This window comes from Seriola aureovittata, chromosome 23 (genome assembly GCF_021018895.1).
Source record: "Seriola aureovittata isolate HTS-2021-v1 ecotype China chromosome 23, ASM2101889v1, whole genome shotgun sequence".
In the NCBI taxonomy this organism is placed as follows: Eukaryota; Metazoa; Chordata; class Actinopteri; order Carangiformes; family Carangidae; genus Seriola; species Seriola aureovittata.
The window spans coordinates 2180844-2202500 of record NC_079386.1 but is presented as its reverse complement, the minus strand read 5'-3'; the positions used below and the strand labels follow the sequence as shown (position 1 = coordinate 2202500).

The window sequence follows — 21657 nt, the reverse complement described above, 5'->3', positions numbered from 1 at the left end:
TTTCATTACAGCAATTTTCTGGATACACCTTGTGTAAATTTAAAGCTCTTCTATTTCCATAGGCTTGTATTTAAATTTCCATACAGTGTTGTAAAGTGACAGAACAGTGATCTGCTGAGAGTTTAAAATGTTCCCAGCACAATAAACACCAATGCAATTTTGAAACAGAATATAGTTATTTTTTTTCCAACATGTTACCGTTGTAACTGTAGTTCAGTTTTTGCAGTTCTGCTTTTTTCTAAACACAAGTTTTTTTCTATCAAAACATGAGGTGTGTAAGTCTGACGCTCTGGTGGACTGGTTTAATTCATCAGTGACAATGTTGAAATGACTGACTGACTTTCCACGTTTCAACACACGGTTTTAGAGGCTTTTTGCAGAGGTGATTCAGTGTCGGGAGAAACGCATTAAGAGCTGAGAGAACGATGTTTCTGATGCGTGAATCGCATCAAGGCGATCGAGGAGAACTGTAAATAAATACTTTATGATCATGTCATGTGATGCAAGTTACACTAATCCTCATGCATCTCTCAAATACTGATAGATTTTGTGTTGCTTCTATTTGATTTTTTTTTTATTGATGAACAACCAAACTAATTTTGGAGATATATATAAATATATATACATCACTATATGAGGCTTGCAGGATGTAGACTCCAGCATGTAGGGTTGAGTGAATTGAGTCAACACAGATGTGGTTTTTGACACATCTCGCCCACAGATTGTTTACTTTTGCTACCTTCTGTATTTGCATGTGATTTTTTTTTTATTGTCCTTCTGTTAACGGTTAACAATCCCTTAAATTATTTCTATATTATTTTATCTTTCACCAAATAGATCCATTTTTACAGCATTTTTCAGTGAGCAACACCGGTTCACTTTTGAAAAAAAGAAATTTAACAAACATTTCTAGAACATATTCAGTCAAACTGAAGCACAAACTCACCGCAGCTTTAATGAGAAGCGTGTGCTTGAAAGGACGCACATGACTCTGCAATATTCGGCTGAATCTGAGAGAGTCTGAGTCTTAAATCGTTCTCCACACAGAGAATCCGCTCTCACACAAGTACGCGGGGTCAAAGGGCATCAAGGATCTGATCCACAAATCTGGCAGCGGCTTCTCATTCAATTCAATTTTCAGGGATCCATTGGTTGAAATCTCAATGAGATTCTCCTGTTCAGGTACTTAAAAAGAAGCAGGCACAGCTGTAAATGGATGACGTATCCCACTATCTGACCTGTCAGTTTCGGGGGGGAAATACCTGCGCAGCTGTGGTGCCAGCTCACTGAGGTGCGTGGTTACGTCATGTTTCACACTGTGTCTGTCAAACACAGATACACACAATAAACACAAATATAATCAGGCTGTTTGCAAATCATGTTTTTTTCTTTTTTTTTTGCGTACCCCCTACGTCACATTGCGTACCCCAGACTGGGAATCACTGTGTGAACCTATTAAAATACTGAAATGAAATGAAATGACGGTAATGTTACCTGCAATACAGACCATTAAAGCATTAGTATAATATATCTTTTTTAGATCATTTTAAATGATGTTAACGCACATTACGCAGCAGCAGATAATGGCAGTGAGGAATCACCTTCGTGGACATTAGAAAACTTTAGAAATGCAGGAAAGTGTATCTAGCAAAGCGGTGAAAAAACAGCAGCAGGTATATCACGAACATGAGATGGTGTAATAAGGAAGAAGGATTTATCTCACCAAATATGGTGATGCAGTGTGATTAAAAAAAAACTGAAGTAGATGGCAGGTTTCATCATCGGTATCAGTTAAATCTGCAGCTTCACGGAGCTTCAGCAACGTGACGGACACGGAAGGAGGCCTTCAGACATGAACAGACGAGAGAGAGAGAGAGAGAGAGAGAGAGAGAGAGAGAGAGAGAGAGAGAGACAGGCAGCTGCCTCTATCAGTGAAATCACTTAATAACAGCTGGGAGTGTGATGACCACGTAGGCTGACTGTCACCTTCCTGCTTCAGCTCGCACTAAACGCTTTCTGAGTGGAAGTGTTCAGGCCCTCAGACAGTGTTCAGACCCGCTCTGTGAAAAACCTCAGCTTCCCCCATTCATTTGAATGAGTTGCCAACACAATGTGATGTTATCCGGATGGAGGTTTCTGTGGCCAATCAAAGACATGTAAAAATCCCTTCCCTGGTAGATGACTTTCTTTCCGCTAAAAGCCTGAGCTGACCCACCGGCGCTCACCATCCAGACTCCTGGAGGCCGAACACTCCCAATCGCTGCACTTTCGAGCTCGGTGCAGTGATTCCAGCTGTGTTTGCTCAAAGTGACACGATGCACGTCGGCCAGGAAAACCTGCAGCACATGCTCGTACCCGTTCGTTATATTCAGTACTTCGATTTCAACCGCCGGCACAGACGCCGTCCTGTAGAATGCGGTGCATGATTCACAAGTAAAGTTTACATCACTGTTCTCAGAGTTTCTCTGTATCATGTACAGTGACGAAGCGCGTTATGTATAGCGCACAGCTGGAGATTTTCAGGTCAGTGCTGCACTCCGTCTGTGCAACTAAATATAGGGGATGTGGGTGATGTGTCATTGTGAGAGGGTTGCTGTTCTCTGTGAGAAGAAGTGTGATGTATGTGACAGGAACTGTAGTATATGTGACGATAAGCATGTCATACGTTTGTCACAGGTTCTCCCCTCTCTGCGAGACAATCGCTGAGAAACAAATCATGGTAATTGGCAGCTCTATTCCGAGAAAGGGGAAGTTAGCGACACCGGCGACGACAGTGAAATGTATTCCTGGGGCCTGAGTGGGCGACGCTGAAACTGCTGGCGAAAGATAAACTTAAATAGGTTGAAAGATTGTTATTCACATCGCTGGTAATGCGATGATTAGACCAATCAGGTGCCAATGTCCGACTCCGTTCTTTTCTCGGTGCCCCTGCGTAATCTGATCAGTGATCAGTTAACCTCTGGTTGTCCAGGATGTGTCCAGTAAACGATGTGGGCTCTGTAGATAATTGGCAAACTTTCAGGTGAAGACTCCTCGCTGGATGGAGCTGCTCTCGTACCCAGAAATCTGAATGAGTTTATTAGAAAGTCAAAGCAAAGACAGTTGTTTCTTCATCAACTTGTCTTTTAGTGTGGATTTCAACCAGGCTCTTCAGGGTTTAAATGAAAGCTCTACTTCAAAAGCCAAGTCTTGACCCAGATGTTTTAGATGACCCACATCCAACCTCCCTTCTATTTCTGAAATCCTTGAAAAAGTAGTTACAAACCAGTGTGATTATGATTATTTGCATGAGTCCTCAGACAATGGACTCGTATCCTATTAGATCTTAGACACCATCATCTGACACCATCGATCTTATTACAGAGACTAGAACATATCATTGGCATTAAAGGAGCTGCACTAGGCTGGTTTAAGTCAGACTTATCAGATCATGGTGTTTGGTCTGACAGGAACTTAAATTTTGAGCAGCACATAACAAAACTTGTGCAGTTTGTTTTTACTATTTGAGATATATATATAAAAAAAAAACAGCAACAGCCTCTTCCCCTGCCTCAACCACAAATCTATTAATCGGCTCCAGACTGAACAGAAGTCGGCTGCCAGGCTTTGAACAGGATCCAGAAGTGACACAACCGGTTTTAGCCTCCTTACACTGGCTGCCAGTTTAGATCGATTTTAGGATCCTATTGTTGACTGTTAAAGCATCTTCACGGCCTCTCTCCATGCTTTATATCTGACCCTGTTATGAACCAGCTTGTAGCCTGCGATCCTTGGCCAGAGGTCTGTTAGTTGTTCCTGAGGCAAAGCTAAAAACCAGAGGTGACAGAGGTTTCACAGTCAGAGGCTGAAACTCCGGAACGAGCCGCCTGAAGGAGTCAGCTCAGCAGAGTTAGTGACCTCTTTGAAATCTCTTCTTAAAACAAAACAAAATTTTTACCGTAGAGCTTTTTCTTGATATTGCTTAATTTTATTGACTTAATTTTAATTTTAATTAATAGGTTAATTAATAGGTTTCTTCTTTTTTTCTCTCTCTATAATATTGTATAATAAGTCTTGACCTGACTGAAAAGTGCTATATAAATAAAATTGAATTGGATTGAATCAAGTGCCAAGTGTGCAGCAGCAGCAAGTTTCAAAAATTCATCCAATTAATGCAACAATCCAAATACAGCAATCTAATAAAAATATAAAAAATATAAAAACACAAAACTGATATCTGCAGTGCGACATGTCTACGCATGTCTACGATTTCATGACATTTTCTAACCAGTCTTCTCCCTCCTCTCTCTCTCTCAGGTCATCATGTCCACCAACATCTCCTCTTCCTGTCTCAACAGTTCAGAACACAGCAGCAACGTGTTCACCGTGTGCACCTACTCCTTCATCTGCATCGTGGGTCTGATCTTTAACCTCATAGCTCTGGCCTTTTTTTTCAAGTGCAACAAAGCCAGATCACAAACCACTGTCTACATGAGCAATCTCACCATAGCGGACACTCTGCTCATTCTCACGTTGCCCATGAGGATCTTCTACCATCTGGGTTATCGTGGTCTTCCTCAGTGGCTGTGCGACACCCTTGGTCTGGTCCTGAAGGCCAACATGTACGGGAGCATCTTCCTCCTCACTTGTATTTGCTTTGACCGTTGCATGGCCCTCAGCTTCCCCTTGTCAGCGCGTGTGAAGCAGGGGAGGAGGAAGGCGCCGCTGGTTTGTTTGGGAATATGGACGCTCACCTTCGGGGCCAGCGTGCCCATCTACCTCATAAAGCGCAGAGATGTTCACGATTCTTTCAAACACTGTTTTAATAACTTGCCGGTCTATGCTACTCAGCCTGTGGTGGTTTATCCCTCGCTGATCTTGGGGTTTGGGATCCCGTTAGTGATCATGCTGGTCTGCTCTTGGGGTTTGGTCCGTGCTGTCCGACAGAGCACCGTGGCCCAGACCAACCAGGTAGACGGCGCAAAGATCCAGAGGATGGTTGCTTCCAGCCTCTTCATCTTCATATTCAGCTTCCTCCCGTACCACGCCACCCTGGGCCTCCTCTCACTGTACAGAGAGAACATACCTTGCTCCATGCTGACTGCATACCACTACAGCGTGATGTTGGCATGTCTCAACACAGTGCTAGATCCTGTTGCATATTATTTCACCACAGAAACCTTCACAAACAACATGGGCATCGGCATGGGGAGGATGATCCCGTTGAATAGTCATAGCTCTGACACCAGGTACAGAGCTAACAACAGCTAACAAGAGACAAGGGCTAGTACAACTTCATTGATTCCTAAAATCAGATTAAGGATGTATTTAAAGTAGATAAAGTGGAGATAAAATTACTTTTATTTTGGGATCATATATAGAGTGCTGCAGGAATGAGTTGTGATGTCTTTCAGAACAAACACTGTCATCACACCTGTCACCTGTCCAGCACGGTGTTGTTAAACCAGAAACACTGCGGCAACACCCTCGTATAAGATTTAAAGACACACAATCACCGCTTTTGGCTCCAGGTAGAATTAGTGCGACGACTTAGGACTGAGAAATGTGGCTGAATCACCTGTCATGTCACAATATTATATTTATATATTTAGTATTGAAGCTTTAATCTGTAACTTTTCCACACTGGAATTTCTAAAAACAACTCGACCTATTTTCTATATGTTGCTGATTCATCATTTCTCAAACCAGAAAAATCTGTGATTTTAATGATGGCAGAGACAGTAGAGAAACCGAGACGCTTGATTTCCGATTGTTTCCCGTATCTGTGGGATGTGGGTTTTCTCCACCTCCCCGCCCCTTTAGGAGACCAGCAGCAGGTCTGAGTAGCAATGCTGACAGCTAGCCAGCTAGTGATAGCAACATTTGCTGAACACATTCATAATATCACTAACAGCAAGTTAGCTATCGCTATCATGCAACTGTAGCCGTCACTAATGGAAACAGACATGTAACATTATGTAGCACCAAGTTACTGACTGACTCAGTAAACCAGATCAGTATTGGCTCCACGGTCAGACTGGGAAAAGGATTCGGCCTTGGATTGATCCAATGGAATCGCTCGCACAAATGACAGTGATGGAACCCGTTAAAAATTTTTGGTTGTTTTGATGGTCCTCATGACCAGTCCATCTGTGCTCTGGTCTGATCTCTGACAGTGTATTTACTGGTTGTAATCTACTGATCTGTTTGATTTGGAGAGGGCTAGACCTCTGGATAATTCAGCTCCAGGTAAAAACCTCCTGAGCAACTGAAACTGAAGGAATCCAAACCAGGAGAAGCTGACGGCACTCGTGAAGACAACGACTTCCATGAGCCCATGCTACTTCATGACATCACCAATATCCAAAATCTGTCTTTTATTATAGTTTTGATTGAGACCCCGAGAGGCAGAAGTTACACACTGTATGTTTGCATTTTGTTGTGCTCACTACGTTGTAAAGAGTGGTTATCTGAGTTACTGTAGCTCGAACCAGTCTGTCCATTCTTCTCTGACCTCTCTCATCAACAAGGTGTTTCCAAGTTCAGTGAGTGTACCAATTTAGTTTATAGGTTACACTACACAATGAGTACGAGCAGGTGTCTGGGGCGTAGTTCTGCTCAGCAGGAAGTAGAAACTGATTACAATAACTTTCCTCAGAGAGGAAATGAAACTCAAGGGTCTACAGATAAATGCTGTGTGAAGATAGACTCTGAAAATGCCAAATCAACAGAAGCTCAGCAGCATGATGAGAAGGGTGTAGTGTTAATTTTACATTTATTCATTTGTTACACCAAAGGGACATATAAATGAGGTTCAGTTCAAGAAAGGTGCATTGACTCAGACATCAGTGCAAAGGTTTGTCTTACAGAGACGTTTTCTAGCTGGACTGAGTTAAGAGTCCTGGATGTTCCAGAACTTGTTTGCAAATGTTACTTCAACACACATTTTAAAACCACAATACTCACTCTGATGTATTCATATGTCAACTCAACCACAATGACTATACTGAGGTGGCTCAGTAACGATGGCATCATCCCTTCATGCATCATAAATGTGTAGATAAGAGACATAAAGAGAAATTACAGATAAGCTTTTACTGCAAATGGCGCAGGAAGAGAGGAAAAGCTATCAGAAGAGTCAGATGTTGTGATCTGTGCCAACGATGCACTATAGCTGAGTTCCTGTGGAGCAGTCTTGTATACTGAGTTGTTCAGTTCCATCTATCAATCAATAGAAATGGGCGGATTTCTGTTTCACTGGTGTTGTGCTGTTCAGGAGTTGCTATTCATAATCCTTGTGAAACAGAAAACTAAACATAACTTTTGATTTACTGATTTCTGGATCCTGTTAAACTCCAACCTTTGTTACATTAAATGCATTAAGACTGGGGTTTGCATGAAACTAACCAGTTCAGGTGACATCTGTACAACTATGATATTGGAGTAGACTTTCAGACAATCTCAAAGCCCCAACAAGTGCCTGGTTGTAAAGCTGAGAGGGGATATTCCATATGTGGCTTTGAGGTGAAAAGGTACCATGGCTTTCCACTGGCGGTTTCACAAGATAATTAAATTTATTTTCCAATGTGATATATACATATTTTATTGTGTTTTGTATACGATGCATGCGTTTATAATTACATTGTATAGTACATTTTCATGTAAGTCCATCTGGGCAAATGTTGCTTAGACCAGTGGTTCTCAAAGTGGAGACCCAGAGGTCCTATAATCAAAAAGGGGAATAATTTATTTTCACTATAATTTCATCCATATGTAACACAATGACAGAATGTATGATTAGTTTGGTTCATGGGTTTAAACACTTTCTGTAATAAAACATCTAAAAGGCAAAATCTTATGAGATGAGGGTCTGCTCAGGATTTTGATGTGAAAAAGTTTGGGAACCACTGGTTTAGCCAATAAATGCTACAATACGCAGCAGTATTGACAACGTAAGCTACATGAAGTAATTATTTGTGTTCTACAATGTCACAGTATACAAGATTTATCTATTAGTGACATGAAGGTAGAAATGCTTGAAAACTCACAATGAATCTACTTCCCATACTTAATCTACTTACCATATTGTATTGAAGTGTTTAAATGTCACTGACCAAGATATAAAGTTTTAATGATAAATAACTAATAAATCTTGTCTATATTCTGCTTTGTTACACTCAACCTTCATGCAAGGTGTTCAGCTGAGTAAGAAATATAATCTGTTGAGAAATATTTCTTCTAACATTGTTGAAGTCGGTTCTACATACAACTCTCTCTACAGTGAACCTCCGTCACGTCTAAAACAACGAGAACTTAACATGCAGATGATTTGCAACATGCAATATCCGCTCCATAAAACCCCCTGAAATCTACACTGTTGTTTCCTTTACTAAAACACGTATGGTGGCTTCAAGGTTCGTCACAGATCACATTGCACTGCTGCATTGCAAAGTGCAGCTCCAAGGATCTGCTATTAACTTATCCCAAATCTACACTAACAAAAAATGAAACTTATTAGAGAAAATTACAACCCAAAACTGAACACTGAAACCAAATGAAGTCTGGTTTTCAGTTAAGCAATATTTACTGTCTATGAACACACCCTAAACCACATGTGGAGAGATTAAAGTAAGATTATTAAACTCACAACAACATTCACAAGTTGGAGGAAGAAGAGTCCTGATCCGTTAACGAGGCTGCAGCCACCACAAGGTTTCGGTTTGTTGGGACATCATGGGATGATGTATAGTCAAGTCAAATTTGGTACTTTTCCAAATAGAGCAGGGGTAGACTTACTCTTTATAATATTATTGACAGGGACCCAACAATTCCCACCAAGAGCCACACTAGGCGACAGTGGCAAGGAAAGGCTTCCTGTTAAGAGGCAGAAACCTAGAGCAGAACCGGACTCGGGGTGGGCGACAATCTGCCTTGACCGGTTGGATTGGGATATATATATGTAGAGAGAGAGAGAGAGAGAGAGAGAGAGAGAGCAAGAGAGAATGCAGAGGAAAAGAACAACAACAAACAATGATAGCAATATTAATAATGGTGATGGTAGCAGCAGTAAAAGCAATAGTAATGTAATGGCAACTGTAGTGCTCCTACTAATGAAAGCTAATAACAGTAACAATAATAATGATTATAGTAAAATTTAGCATAAACAGCTTGACACTTTCAAAGACGTTTCATGTGTCATGTTTACACATTTAAAGCTTCCTGTGTGTCATTTACTGCTGTAACACGTGAAAAACCAAAAATGTATAGTGATAACACAAAACATGGCCTGAGAAATGATCACATGTTATTCATATGTCACATGTGGAGACCAGGCTGGTTTGTTTGTTCCAATGAGAAAACACAGGCTATATAAAACACTGATGAGGAAGGAAATATCATGTTTGTTTAGGACTCAAACACACATTCAGTTCATTCTTTCAAACACACAGGAGATCAATAGGTAACCTTGGGGACCTTCCGAATAACAGATTAAAAGGGGAGAAACCTGTTGTTTCACATCTTGTGCAGTTATATGCATAGATTAACTTGTTCAAGGATTCTTTCCAGTTCGTCTTCTGTTTTTAGCATTTGTAGCAATGTCCGATTACAGCCATGGACTTGTCCATTCCCTTGCGAGTAGTAGGGTGTTGTTCGCGATCCACAGCTCTTTTTAAGCTGGGCAAAGAGTTGGTTCTCAAATTTGCCACCTTGATCGTGGTGTATCCGGGTTGGCTAGGCTATCACATGAAGCTTATTATCCTGTCATTGGTAAAGAACTGCCCCGAGGCCTCAATTTGAAGCATCCGTGTGGATGATAAACGGCTGTGAGAAGTCTGGGAACCCGAGGACTGGTGGCTCAACTGGATAGTCTATTAGCCGCTCCAGGATGCGTTGATGTTCCTCAGTCCATACAATTGGTTTGTGTGACATCATTCCTTTTTTCTTCCCCGTAACTCGTCTTGCGTTTATCCTGTTTTGCTGTGTATCATTTTCTTCTGTCGTCCCTTTCAGCAGGTTATAAAGTGGCCCTGCAATATGGGAGAAATCCTTAATGTATTGCCTGTAATAACTTAACAAGCCCATGATAGCTCGTAGCTCTCCTAGATTGCTTGGTCTCTTATCTTTCAAGGCTTGCATAGCGATGGTGTCAACTGGATTGATCTTGCTACCTTTGGCTGAAACGGTCCTTCCCAGAGAGCGGACCTCACAGACCAGATAGCTTGAACTTGCTGGGTTCAAGTTTGATCCCATACCTTGCTCTTAGCAGCTGGAGCACTCTCCTGACATGGCTTACATGATCCTCGAATGACTGACTGTACACTAGTGTATCATCCAGGTAGGGCACGCAGATATTGTCTCACACATCCTCCAGACACTCCTCCATACAACATTGGAAGGCTGCAGGTGCATTCATTAGCCTGAATGGGATCCTTATCCATTCGTAGAGGCCCCATGGAGTCACAAATCCAGTCAAAGGCCTACTGTCTTCATCCATAAAGCCCTGATGGTAGGCCTTTCCTTGGTCTAATAATGAAAACCATGATTGGCCACCAAGACTGTCCAGGATGTCCAGCACCAGAGGGATTGGTTGCCTATCAGGGTTGGTCTTTTTGTTTAGTTCTCGGTAGTCTATGCAAAGAAATAGGCTGCCATCCTTCTTTCTTACGCAGACAAGCGGGGAGGTATAAGACGAGTTAGATTTCTTCACCCAACCTTGCGCAATGAGGTTGTGCAGGTAGTCTTTGATCTCTTTATATAGTGGCTTCGATACTGACTGGTAAGTACGCGCAACAGGATCCATGTCTTTCAATGATATGCTCAACTTCAACTTTTCAAGATGTCGTCAACCGATTTGGAAAAGGAGGAGCGTTCTTCACGAAGCATGTCCTGCACCACTACTCTTTTGGGTTCGCTGAGATGGCTCAGGTTTATTGGTGGATTCCACTGAGTATTACTTACTTGCTCACTCTCTATGTTCACTTGACTGACAGACACTTGGGGTGAAGTGTTGGGTTTCTCCAAGATGCTGGCTGGATACACAGCTTGGACTTGCTGTAAGGTGCACTCAACAATACACCATTTTCCTACCAGAGCAACAAGACGAAATTGGTTGTCCTCTTTCTTGGTGCTGGTGTTATTTGTCTTTGTGTGAGAACACTGGTTTGCTTGTGGGTTGGTGTGCTGGTTACAGTTTTTTATTTTGTGGCCAATGTTCAGCTTGACAGGTTTTAGAACAGTAAATGTCTATTTTACAGGACACACATCTTCTGAGCCTTTGGTCTTTCCCAGTGACACCACAGTAGGAGCAATGTTGTTGGGACACTTCACTCACTATCACTGGTTACTCCCTGTCCCGTGGGGGTAACCCTGTTCCGTTTAAAGGACCCCTCTTGTCTGGTTCCTCTCACCCTGCAACCTGTGAGGAATTGCTCACTGCTACCGCATCTGTAGCACTTCCACCTTGTTGGCAGCCAATACATTTTCTTAGGCGTGCATGACTGGGGGCAGGATAATGGTGCTGCGGCGCGGCCCTCTGTTGGTATTTAGCTCTTAGTTTGACAACACATGAGCTGCAGATACTCACAACACAACAGAAGTGTTTCCAGCGGACACTAAAAAGTGATAAACCATGTTGTGACCAGTGGCAATTGCTTTAAGACTGCAAGGGAAGCTCAGCTTCCCCTAAAATGTCAACAAAATAAGTGGTCAAATATGTGCTGTTGTGTGAACATTTCATTGACTAAATATGCGCTAGAACACGTTCATCTTTTGTTCAGAATCTGCTACTTATCACAGGTAACCGACACGACTTCCTCCTCATTCCTCCCCGCAGCGCCACAGTGCTTTACACAGTGTAGACACCGAGCGTCTACTGACTTCAATGGGGAAGCAGAGAGTGGGTTGTTCCACTGCAGCGAAACTAGACGGTCATTGGATAAATGCTGGGCTTTGTCCCGCCCATCGGACGCTCAGCGTCTCTGGGGGTCTATGGGACAGTGGGCTGGCCCGGACGCTCGGCTTCTGCATGATGATTGGATGATCTGTCTGAGGCTGAGTCCCTTTTTGATTGACAGCGAAATGAGCGAAATCAGCGATCTTGAAGTATAAGCATCCACTGGAGCAGTTTTCAAGTTTTTCATTCCGTTGTTCGGAGTTGATCTGGAGACGTTACTGATCCTCAGCGACTTTGTCTTTGTTAAAAACGACTAGCGTTGTGTTTGGCGACTCTCTTCTGTCACTCTGCGAATTTACATTTAAATAAACGGACACATTTTATGATGTAGGCTGAAAATGAGCTTCCCCTCCTTATAAGACCAGCAGCCGCCACTGGTTGTGACGCACCTTAAAAGTCACAACTAGAAACACTTCTGTTGTGTTTTGAGCTCTCAGGGCCACTGTACTATACATTCAGACACAATGACAAACTGACTATATAGTGGACTGTAGATGGAGTAGAGAGTGATTTCAGACACAGACTAAGTCTACTGCCTCTGTGAAGCTGTACTTAAGCAAGGTTGTGCTCTGAGCTCCATGCTAACATTCTAATGCTTAGTGATCAAAGGGCGTCACCTGGGTGGCTCACCCAGGTTTGGGTCCAACCTGTGGCCTTTCCTGCATATCATCCCCTCTCTCACTGTTGCAATTGGAATTAAGGCAAGAAAATGATTTAGTAATAATTAAAAAAAAGTGATTAACTTGGCTGAGATGCACTTGTTCAATGTTTTAACTTCAAAAATCACAATTGGGCATTGAACAACAACTTCATCCCAGCTAGGTGCATCACTTTTTAGTGTCCCTTGGAAACATTTCTGTTGTGAGTATTTGCAGCTCATGTGTTGTCAAACTGATGAAAATGTTTTCTAAATGTGTTTGTGTTTTGTCTTGTTCGCACGTGTCTTCTTAAGCTGCAGTGCGTTGAGCTCTCAGGGGCCACTATGGTGAACCAATAAAGTTCAACTAAAACTGAAGCTGAAAGCAGCTTTAAAGAGGAACTGCAGAGCTGGTGATAATTGTCTATATTCATCACTGTGAGCCACACAAGTATCTACCATTGAACTGAGGTCTGCACATCTGCAGACTCTCTGTCTTTACCCTGCTATATTTAACACATGTTCAACCTCAGTGGCGCCACATCAGCAGAGCTCACAGTGAAGTTGTGCTGAAGTGGTGAAACTCATGTCTCATGCACAGAGGAACGTCACATAACCTGCGTCTTGTGACATTTCCAGCAGCAGCAGCAGCAGCAGCAGCAGCAGCAGCAGCAGGTAACTCTGCAGCACGGCAGCACATGCTGCAAGAATTTCATATAGAGCATATACAGTCAATCACTGCTGTTTCCTGGGTTTAACACATTTATTATTAAATGCTTCTCTGTTGAGAATTCAGTCTGGACTAATATTTATCTAACAAAGAACTCTAAGTGCTACTCTAAGTATATTTATATTTTAATCATATTTTTTCAATTTTATTGTAAATATTTTGTTGAGATTTTCTATTTATATTTCTTTTCAGCAGTATCTGCAGTATTTTTTCTTCTTACTATGTTTATTGTTTTGCACCAAAACACCAAGGCAAATCCCTACTACTTGGTAATACACTTGGTCTCCTTAGCTACAGCTAACCAGGAGCTGTAGATGTAGACTCTTCTACCTGAAAGGAAGACTTTGGTTTAATAGATGTTTCGTTTTATTTTTGTGGCTTCTGCAGGCACGTCACCAGATGACATCAGTATCAGAGAATTCAGCAAAACCCCGGTTTTGACAGATCTCACATCCAGATCTCCAGCATCCTCTTCTTCCCACCATCAGTGCGTAGACTGAGGTTATAATATTGATTTTTCATTAGTCTTTATTCTCATTTCATTTTGACTTTTTGGTTTTCAATTTCACTTTAATTTTAATTAGTTTTTAAAGCAGGTTTGGTCATTTAGCTGTTATGTTTTTGAAAATGATTCATTTCATTTTTTAGTTATTTTAGTTTCAGTGTTAGATTTAGGTTTTTGTAATATGGGGGATTTGTCAGGGACTCATTCAAAGTTCATATGTACAGGTCGCACTCTGAGAGCCAATCAGCTGTAAGATACCGCTCCATCACTCATATCCACCTATAATACTACATGCTGATGAGATATAAATGGAGACCAAAACTAAAGACATTTCCTCTGTAACCTTAGTTTATTTTAGTTTTGTAAACACAAAATACAGCTTTTTTAATAAAGCCTCATTTTAATTTTTATTTCAGTCAATCAAAGTATTTTTTCACACTTAGTTTTAGTTATTTCATGAGTTTTGTTTAGCTCCAGTGAGAATTACTGATGAATATCTAGAGCAGAGGTGAGTGTGTGTGTGTGTGTGCGTGCGTGTGTGTGTGTGTGTGTGTGTACGTACTCTGCCAACAACATCCATACTGGACATCTACATGATATTAAATGAGCATATGTACAAAAATGTATAAAATTGTCTTATAATGTATTGTAATATATTATATTTTATTGATATATATGAAAATCTCAATCTGTATTAGTATGCAACACATATTTAATTAGAACAACAAATGATAATTACTGTTGATGCATCATGAATCATGTTGGATCAATGTTTCTTACTTCACGGCTATTTGTGATTTTGTGGTGATGCATATATGAGAATAAAAACAGTATTAGAATACTGATTAGGGCGTTGATTACCATGGCAACAGTTGAAGCTTCGATGCATTCAGGTCATCCCTTGTAGAAACAAATCAGCTACATCTAAAGAACTAAAGTCAAGTGAGATGATGTTCTCTGCTGTGTGTTTGTGAAGTGGGGAAGGGGGAAGTTGAGGTGGTGCTTGTGGCTTTTGACACCTGACAGACATCACATAGGACTTGATAAGTAGTTTGTTTGTTGTTTTGAAGTAATTTTATTCATTTTATTGTGAAAGTTCAGTGACTTTTCTCCAGGGGAAATGTCTCAGTTTGTCTCCTCACTCAGCTGCAGGTAAAGACAGACAGACGGCGAGTGATGGAGAGGAGGAGGAACAGCAGTGAACCAGTTGAAAGCACAGGAACAGCTTGTGTGTGCCACCATCTGCTTACGCACAATTCAAAAGATGGGTGTGCATGATGGAGAAGTACAACATGGTGCACACCGCTGTGGTTTCCTGTTTGTTACTGACCTCAGAAAATAAAGATGCACATCAGAGCCCAGACATGAAGGCGACTGCAGCAGCTGTAAGTTGATACTTCTGAAAAACAGCCCTCCGTATATGTGTGTGTGTGTTAAACCACAGGGAAGTGACTTCAAATAAAGATAAAACAGTGAAATCAGCTTGAGATAGTGGAAAATCATGAATATTCAGAGTGATGTTGCTCATATTCTGCTTCTAGGTTTTTTGTGCATGTACACATTCTGCTAAAAAGTCACACAGATTAAAGTCACAGTAAAGGGAGTTATTCTCTCCCACAGAGAACTCTGCTCCTGAACACCTTGTTTGTATTGCAGCATTTTCTTCTCTAACGTATCTACATTACCGTGTGACACATTTGCATAATGACGACCGCAAACAGCTGGTTAGAGCAGTGGCTGTGAGTTTGGTTAGGCTACCTCCACACTACTACCTTTTCATTTTAAAATGGTGTTTTTCAAACGGAAACAATCTCCGTCCAGACTTACACACCTGAAAACACATACAGTACAAACATGAGCAATCACGAACACCGGGCACGAGCGGGCCGGGAAGCAGTTGATTAGTTGCACAAAATACTACGACCATGGAACGGCAAAGACGGATGCAGTGTTAAAATACAGGCTTTAACTGAACAGCAGCAGCTAGCAAAAACAACAAGGTCAGTAACACTGTAATTCATTATCATGTTGTATTCACCACTGGTAGTCGAGGCTGATGAGACCCAGTCAGGGAGCGGCTGTCATTGTTTCCAAAACTGTTTTCGCCTGTTCGGACTGAAAAAAACCCAGAGTTTTTAAACTAAAACGGGTCAAGCAGAGTTTCCAAAAATCTCCATTTTCGGTGCTCGAAAATTTCGGGATAGTGTGGACTGGGTGGGGGTGGGGGTGGGGGGGTAAGCTGGTAAGTCTGCTTCTCTCTGCCACTTTTTTCTTTACGGACCACACTGGGTTAAAGTTAGCCTTTAATGGATGTTATGCTGTTGCCAACTGTCTGCTGGAACAAGCGCTAACGTTAGCTAATATAAGTCAGTTTGCTTTTGGGGTTGTGACTGCTTGGACTAGATTCTGCTCTGCTGTGGTTTGATACTGCTGAGTGTTCAGTATTCACACATTGCGAATACCTTGTGCCGCAGCAATAAAACTAGCTTCAAACTTCTACTGACAACGTGAAACGTGTTAACCACAGGTTAGCTAATCGTCTTGTATAGCTAACGTCGCCTACGCCAAAACAGTCACAGGAAATGGAAACTGATAAATAGATGCAGTGTTAAAAATGTCACTGAAAAAAGATTGAAAAACATGGTAATACAAACAAGATAATCAGATAATAAGATTGTAGTTTTTTTTTAAAGCAAGTGTTTTATTTTTCAGTGCTAATACAACTTTTTCCAGTACAAGTGTTTCAATGCCATTGTTTCCTTTTTCAGTTCAGGTTTTGTTTTCAATGCCAAATTTTATTTTCAATGTTAAAATTTTATTTCAATGTTCTAGCCCCGTACGATTCTTCTACACCAATGTCAAAAATATACATATAAACCTTTTCATGACGGTAGCAGCAGCAGATCTCAGGGCCCGTTCTGTCTCATGAGTTTGTGCTGCCTGCATCTTCTGCTCTCTGTCTGGACATCTTCACCTTTCTCCTTCCCGGCTGAAGAAGTTTTAGGATTATTATTTTGAACTGACAGGAAACATATCAAACATTTATGCAGCATGGTGGAAAAAATCATGCTGATTACAGAGTTTCACAGGAGAAACATCAAAACGGGAGATTACCTGACAAACTTGATTTGAATTGGATCTGATTCAGGCTGGAACATGAACAAATGGATTTGGTTACCTTTTCCTTCAATTCCATTTTAGTTCTGTAACATAGCTACTAGTTAGGGTTAATTTTTTTAATTTGCTTTCAGATCCTCCTCATCGATAAGAGGATGAGGTTTTTGAGGTTTGACCAGTCAGAGGAAAATTGACTTGGAGGCCTGAGATAATGATACCTGACCCAGCTCTGACAATAAAACTATCGAGCTGGAAATGAGCAGAACAGGTTCAAACATTTTCAGGTCAGTCTACATTATCATACATATCAACATATCAACATATCAACATACCACATTAACTTTGACTAAACTGGAGTCTTGTAGGTTTCAACAGCAAATGTGACGATGTAAAAAAGAAAATGTTACAAACAAAATACTCCCAACATTACAACACACAGCTAAGCAGTGAGTGAGCAAATGCCCACAAAGACACACACACACACACACACACACACACACACACACACCTGACCTGAATCTGAATGCTGTAATCTTCCATTTGTGGTTTTTCGCCAGGAAGAGAAAGGTTACCAAATAACTCGTCACCCTGTGGTGGCAACATACACACGAACACACACACACACACACACACACACACACACACACACACACACACACACACACACTGCTGACCAATAACTGAATTGTTTTTAAACAGGAGTGTGAAGTCGAGCTGCAAAACTCAGTTTCACTCCTTCAGTTTCTGGTGTTTTATTTAAATAACTGCTACAACAAAAAATTTACATATTGTTTTGAAGACATATGTAAAGAAACTGAAGAACCACATTTTCCTTCATATTCATCTGTTTTCTAATGTTTTAGTGCAGAAACAATGTTTTTAGAAAAGTCGGATGAAGTCTGTTAATAGAAGGGAAGCTGCTAACAAGTGTCTGAATGAGACTGCAGAGGTTTGTGGGGACGTTAAATATCATCACGTCGAACATGAAAACCGATCGACTCACCAGTCCACCTTTACAGCCTTGCTGTGTTCATACAAACTGTTACTAACCGTGTAGGAAAGGCTGGAGACGTTGAAGTCATGTGACTGTGGTGTAGTTGGTTTATAGGCTAACATTAGCTTTTTACTTCTGCTGATTGTATTTATGCTTTGAACATAATAAAGTGATGTTCATTAGTGAAGATGATCCTGCTGAACTAAACCTCAGGATCAGAAACTGCTGTTTATTTTCTCTAATAATCCAAAAGACAATGGAAAATGATCTTCTAACCGCAACCTTAAGGTAAAGTACTTGATGACCATGATCTGTTCCTGAACCTGACCAAAATGTGGCCATTCCATAATCTCTGTGTGTTTATTACTGTAACCATGACGACGAATGTCTGGTTTGCCTGCCGCTCTAGGGAGGATGAACGACCTGTATGACTGTTCAGGTTGGAGGACGTGTTCCTCGGTGAAAGATCTCCAGCTGTCATGACAGGTCTGTCCCAGCAGGGGGGGCCACATCCACATGATGGAGGTCACTGACACCTGACACAGTTCAGAAACAAGAATATTACTTACATATTACTATCACTTCACTTCATAACAAACAAGCAAAGGAAACCTCCTCATTCATTCATCTGTCAGTGAAAAATAGTGTCAGTAAAGTGCAAAAGTAGATAGAAGTCTTAGGTTTAAAATGCAAATTATGACATGTAGTGCAATCATAATGCACAGAGGATTCACAGTGTCAGTGTCCAGGTACTATAGAGTATTAGACTATTAAACTACCCAGACACTGATGATTTATAAACATGATTATGAATCCGACACTTCACATTTTAACTTTGTTTTTAACATAAAGTAAATTAAAGTTCATTCTAACAGGTAAACCACATATTTAGTGTTACGTGTGATTCCGCCCCTGACCCTGATGTCAGCACCAGACTCCGGCTGGGTGAATGAGTTACACACAGTGTTTACAGTTGTGACAAGGAAATTTCCACTAGGAACCAGAGACAGAGAGTGGGCGGGTCTGACCTCAGTAAGAGATCATGTAGACTGGAAGAAGTCCTGTAAAAATACCTGGGTGGAGTTTGAAATTTAGTGTATGAGGGCCATTTTCCAATATGTAGCAATATTTACTAACTACGTGTTTAAGTGACTTAAGTGGACCCTGAGGAGAGGTCTATCTTGGACTAGATCAGATCGCTGAGCATGGCGTAGCTTATGAAGATGCTTATGAAGTAATGCATCCCTCTATCCTGTCTCTTAGAAGCTATCACTTAGATCTTCAGCATGTGACTCGCAAGAAAGAATCTGAATTGCAGACACGTTTAATCCTCAGTAATTGTAAATATAATATAATATAATATAATATAAGCAAAGTTTTTTTTTTAACAGCTGCTTAACTGTTTATATTTTGTTGTTGTGGTATATTATGTTTATCTTTTCTCTTTTTTTTTTTTACAATTTCATTCCACATTTTTGTAGATTACTGTAAATATCAAATGTAGATTAAGAACAATGTTGCCATGATGCAGTTGTCCTGTACAGTCCTCCCACTGCTTAAGTAATAAAACCCTCCAGTTCCCCTGTTGACTCAGGTTAAGTCTCATTACTGGAAGAAGACTGCAGAGCTTTGGCTGCTGTCTCCGTCTCTTCCAGGAAAACACACATTACAACATAGTGTTTGATTAAAAAAAAAAAAAACCCTCATAAACTGTGTCTGACAGTTGGTGATGACCCTCTGCGCTGTCTGAGAACTTCCTGTCTTCATAACACGGCTCAGCTGATGTTTATTTTGCCAGAGACATGACATGAAGACGTGTGTTCTGTTACTCTGGGTCAGATTCACGGTTCATCAGGTTTATTCTGCAGACGAATCCCTCCTAGACGTTAATATTTGGAAAGCTGCCTTCTGTCTCTGCTGTAGGACTCCATTACCTTCATTCTCCTTACTTGAAAAAGTCATCAAGGTCTGTCTGGTGACTTCATTATTATGGAGAAGATGAAGCATTATAAGTAAGGAAGAGCTATACAGGAAATACATCACCAGGCAACATAGGAAACGCATGTTTTTAATGAATGAAGCTACATTTATTAAAGGCACAGGTTCCTGGAGGTTGTTGTGGATGGAGGATGTACAAAGTTCAGGACTGTTCAGACCAGGTTCACATCCAGAGTCCCGTCTGTGGTTTAGACAACAGCAGCTCTTTGGTTCAGGAGTTAAAGATGGAGGCTTAGGTTAAATATCTGAAGTCACTGTGAGCTTTTTCTGTGTTAAAGAAGCTGTGTGTATGTTATCCCCTTGATACATAGCTAATGTTAGCATTAACAGCTTTTTACTGACCAGTATAGAAGAAATGTTGTGAGTTCAGCATCAAACCATTCCTTTACTCACCAACAGCTGTCTCCAGATGTGGAAACAAACACCAATGTTTACTCTTGTGTCTATCACGTCTTTTCTTCCACTGAAGTTAGCATACTAACCAGCTAGCTTCAGCCTGGTCAGCCCGTCTCGTCATTTTCCGATACCAAGTCACTGTAGCGTCCAGGCTGAAAAAGCGCTTCTCAGAGGACGTATTATAACTCCTTGTATTGTCAATGCAACTATGGCTGAAGCTCTTGTCAAGGCTAATAAGTAAATAGCTGTTAATGCTAATGTTAGCTATGTAGCAACGTGAAAACGAACAAATACCTCCTTTAATACAGACCAGGATCTTTCCAGAACCTGAACCAGGGGCTGTGAGAGTCTGAACAGAACCATGAAACAGTTTCATAAAACTGGGGTCACTACAGGTGGAGATTGAACTGTTAGTCCCAGATAGCAAAAATAATTCTGGTCCATACTAGGGCCACGTGCTTATTTTCTTCTGGCCCAGTACACGCCCAATTCCACGGCCCAAATCTGGCCCATATACAGCATGGTCGTCAGATGCTTCTTCCACACCTGGACCAATTCTGGCGCACACTTCTGGCTGTTGCCCACATGTGGAGGAATATGAGCCAGACCCCGGCACAAGAAACATTTTTAGGGGACAGTGATAGTGAGGTTCAACCAGCTGGTGTTGGTCTGACTTCTGATCTGGTCCAGTTGATCCTATATCCAGTTTTTCTCAGTGTGGACCTGGAACCTGGGAGGGTAACCTGAAGGTAATGTGAAGGGAAGGGAGGAAGCCGCCAGATGTCCTTGTATTCAGTATTAAAATGCCTGGAATCACTGCGCTAAAAGGCTCACTGTTCACGTTTTATTCTGTCGGTCACTGAGGTCACAACTGCAACCACAAGTACAGCAGAGAAAAGTAATTAAATGATCTAATGTTGACAAAGTTAATGAGAAGTCAGAGCACAGAGGTCTGGATGTTATCTCATATCAGGACCCACATCGGTTTTATCTGGTCTGGAGAGGAAGTGTTTGTGTACAGTTTGATCAGCTCTATTTCTGAAATGAAAAGAAGTAAATCCACCTCCTGCAGGACACACATGTTAAATAATCAACTTTTCTCTAAATGTTAATGCATCATAATTTATTTAACGAAAGTAAAAAAAAGAAATCTGACTGTCTGACATCAACGACAGTCTCACGCTCAATTTCACTGAGATCGCATTTTTCATCATTAACTGAAGGTCCTCGGCTGCGTCCGCAGGAGTTGATACAATGCTGCCATGTGATTGGCTGATTGGATAATTACGCGAATAAACAGGTGAACTAGGTGTTCCTATTAAATTGAATGGTGAGTGTAGATCAGAGG

The 21657-nt window shown here is 41.2% G+C and overlaps 1 protein-coding gene across 1 annotated transcript in view; it reads left to right on the top strand.

The window, feature by feature from the left end:
- Window positions 1-8127, top strand: part of LOC130164016 (lysophosphatidic acid receptor 6) — a 9397-nt gene extending 1270 nt beyond the window's left edge. The window contains exon 2 of the mRNA XM_056368385.1: window positions 4297-8127. Coding sequence (XP_056224360.1) covers window positions 4303-5250 — 948 coding nt within the window. The 5' untranslated portion in view covers window positions 4297-4302 and the 3' untranslated portion in view covers window positions 5251-8127. The remainder of the gene's footprint in view (window positions 1-4296) is intronic.
- Window positions 8128-21657: the final 13530 nt, after the last annotated feature.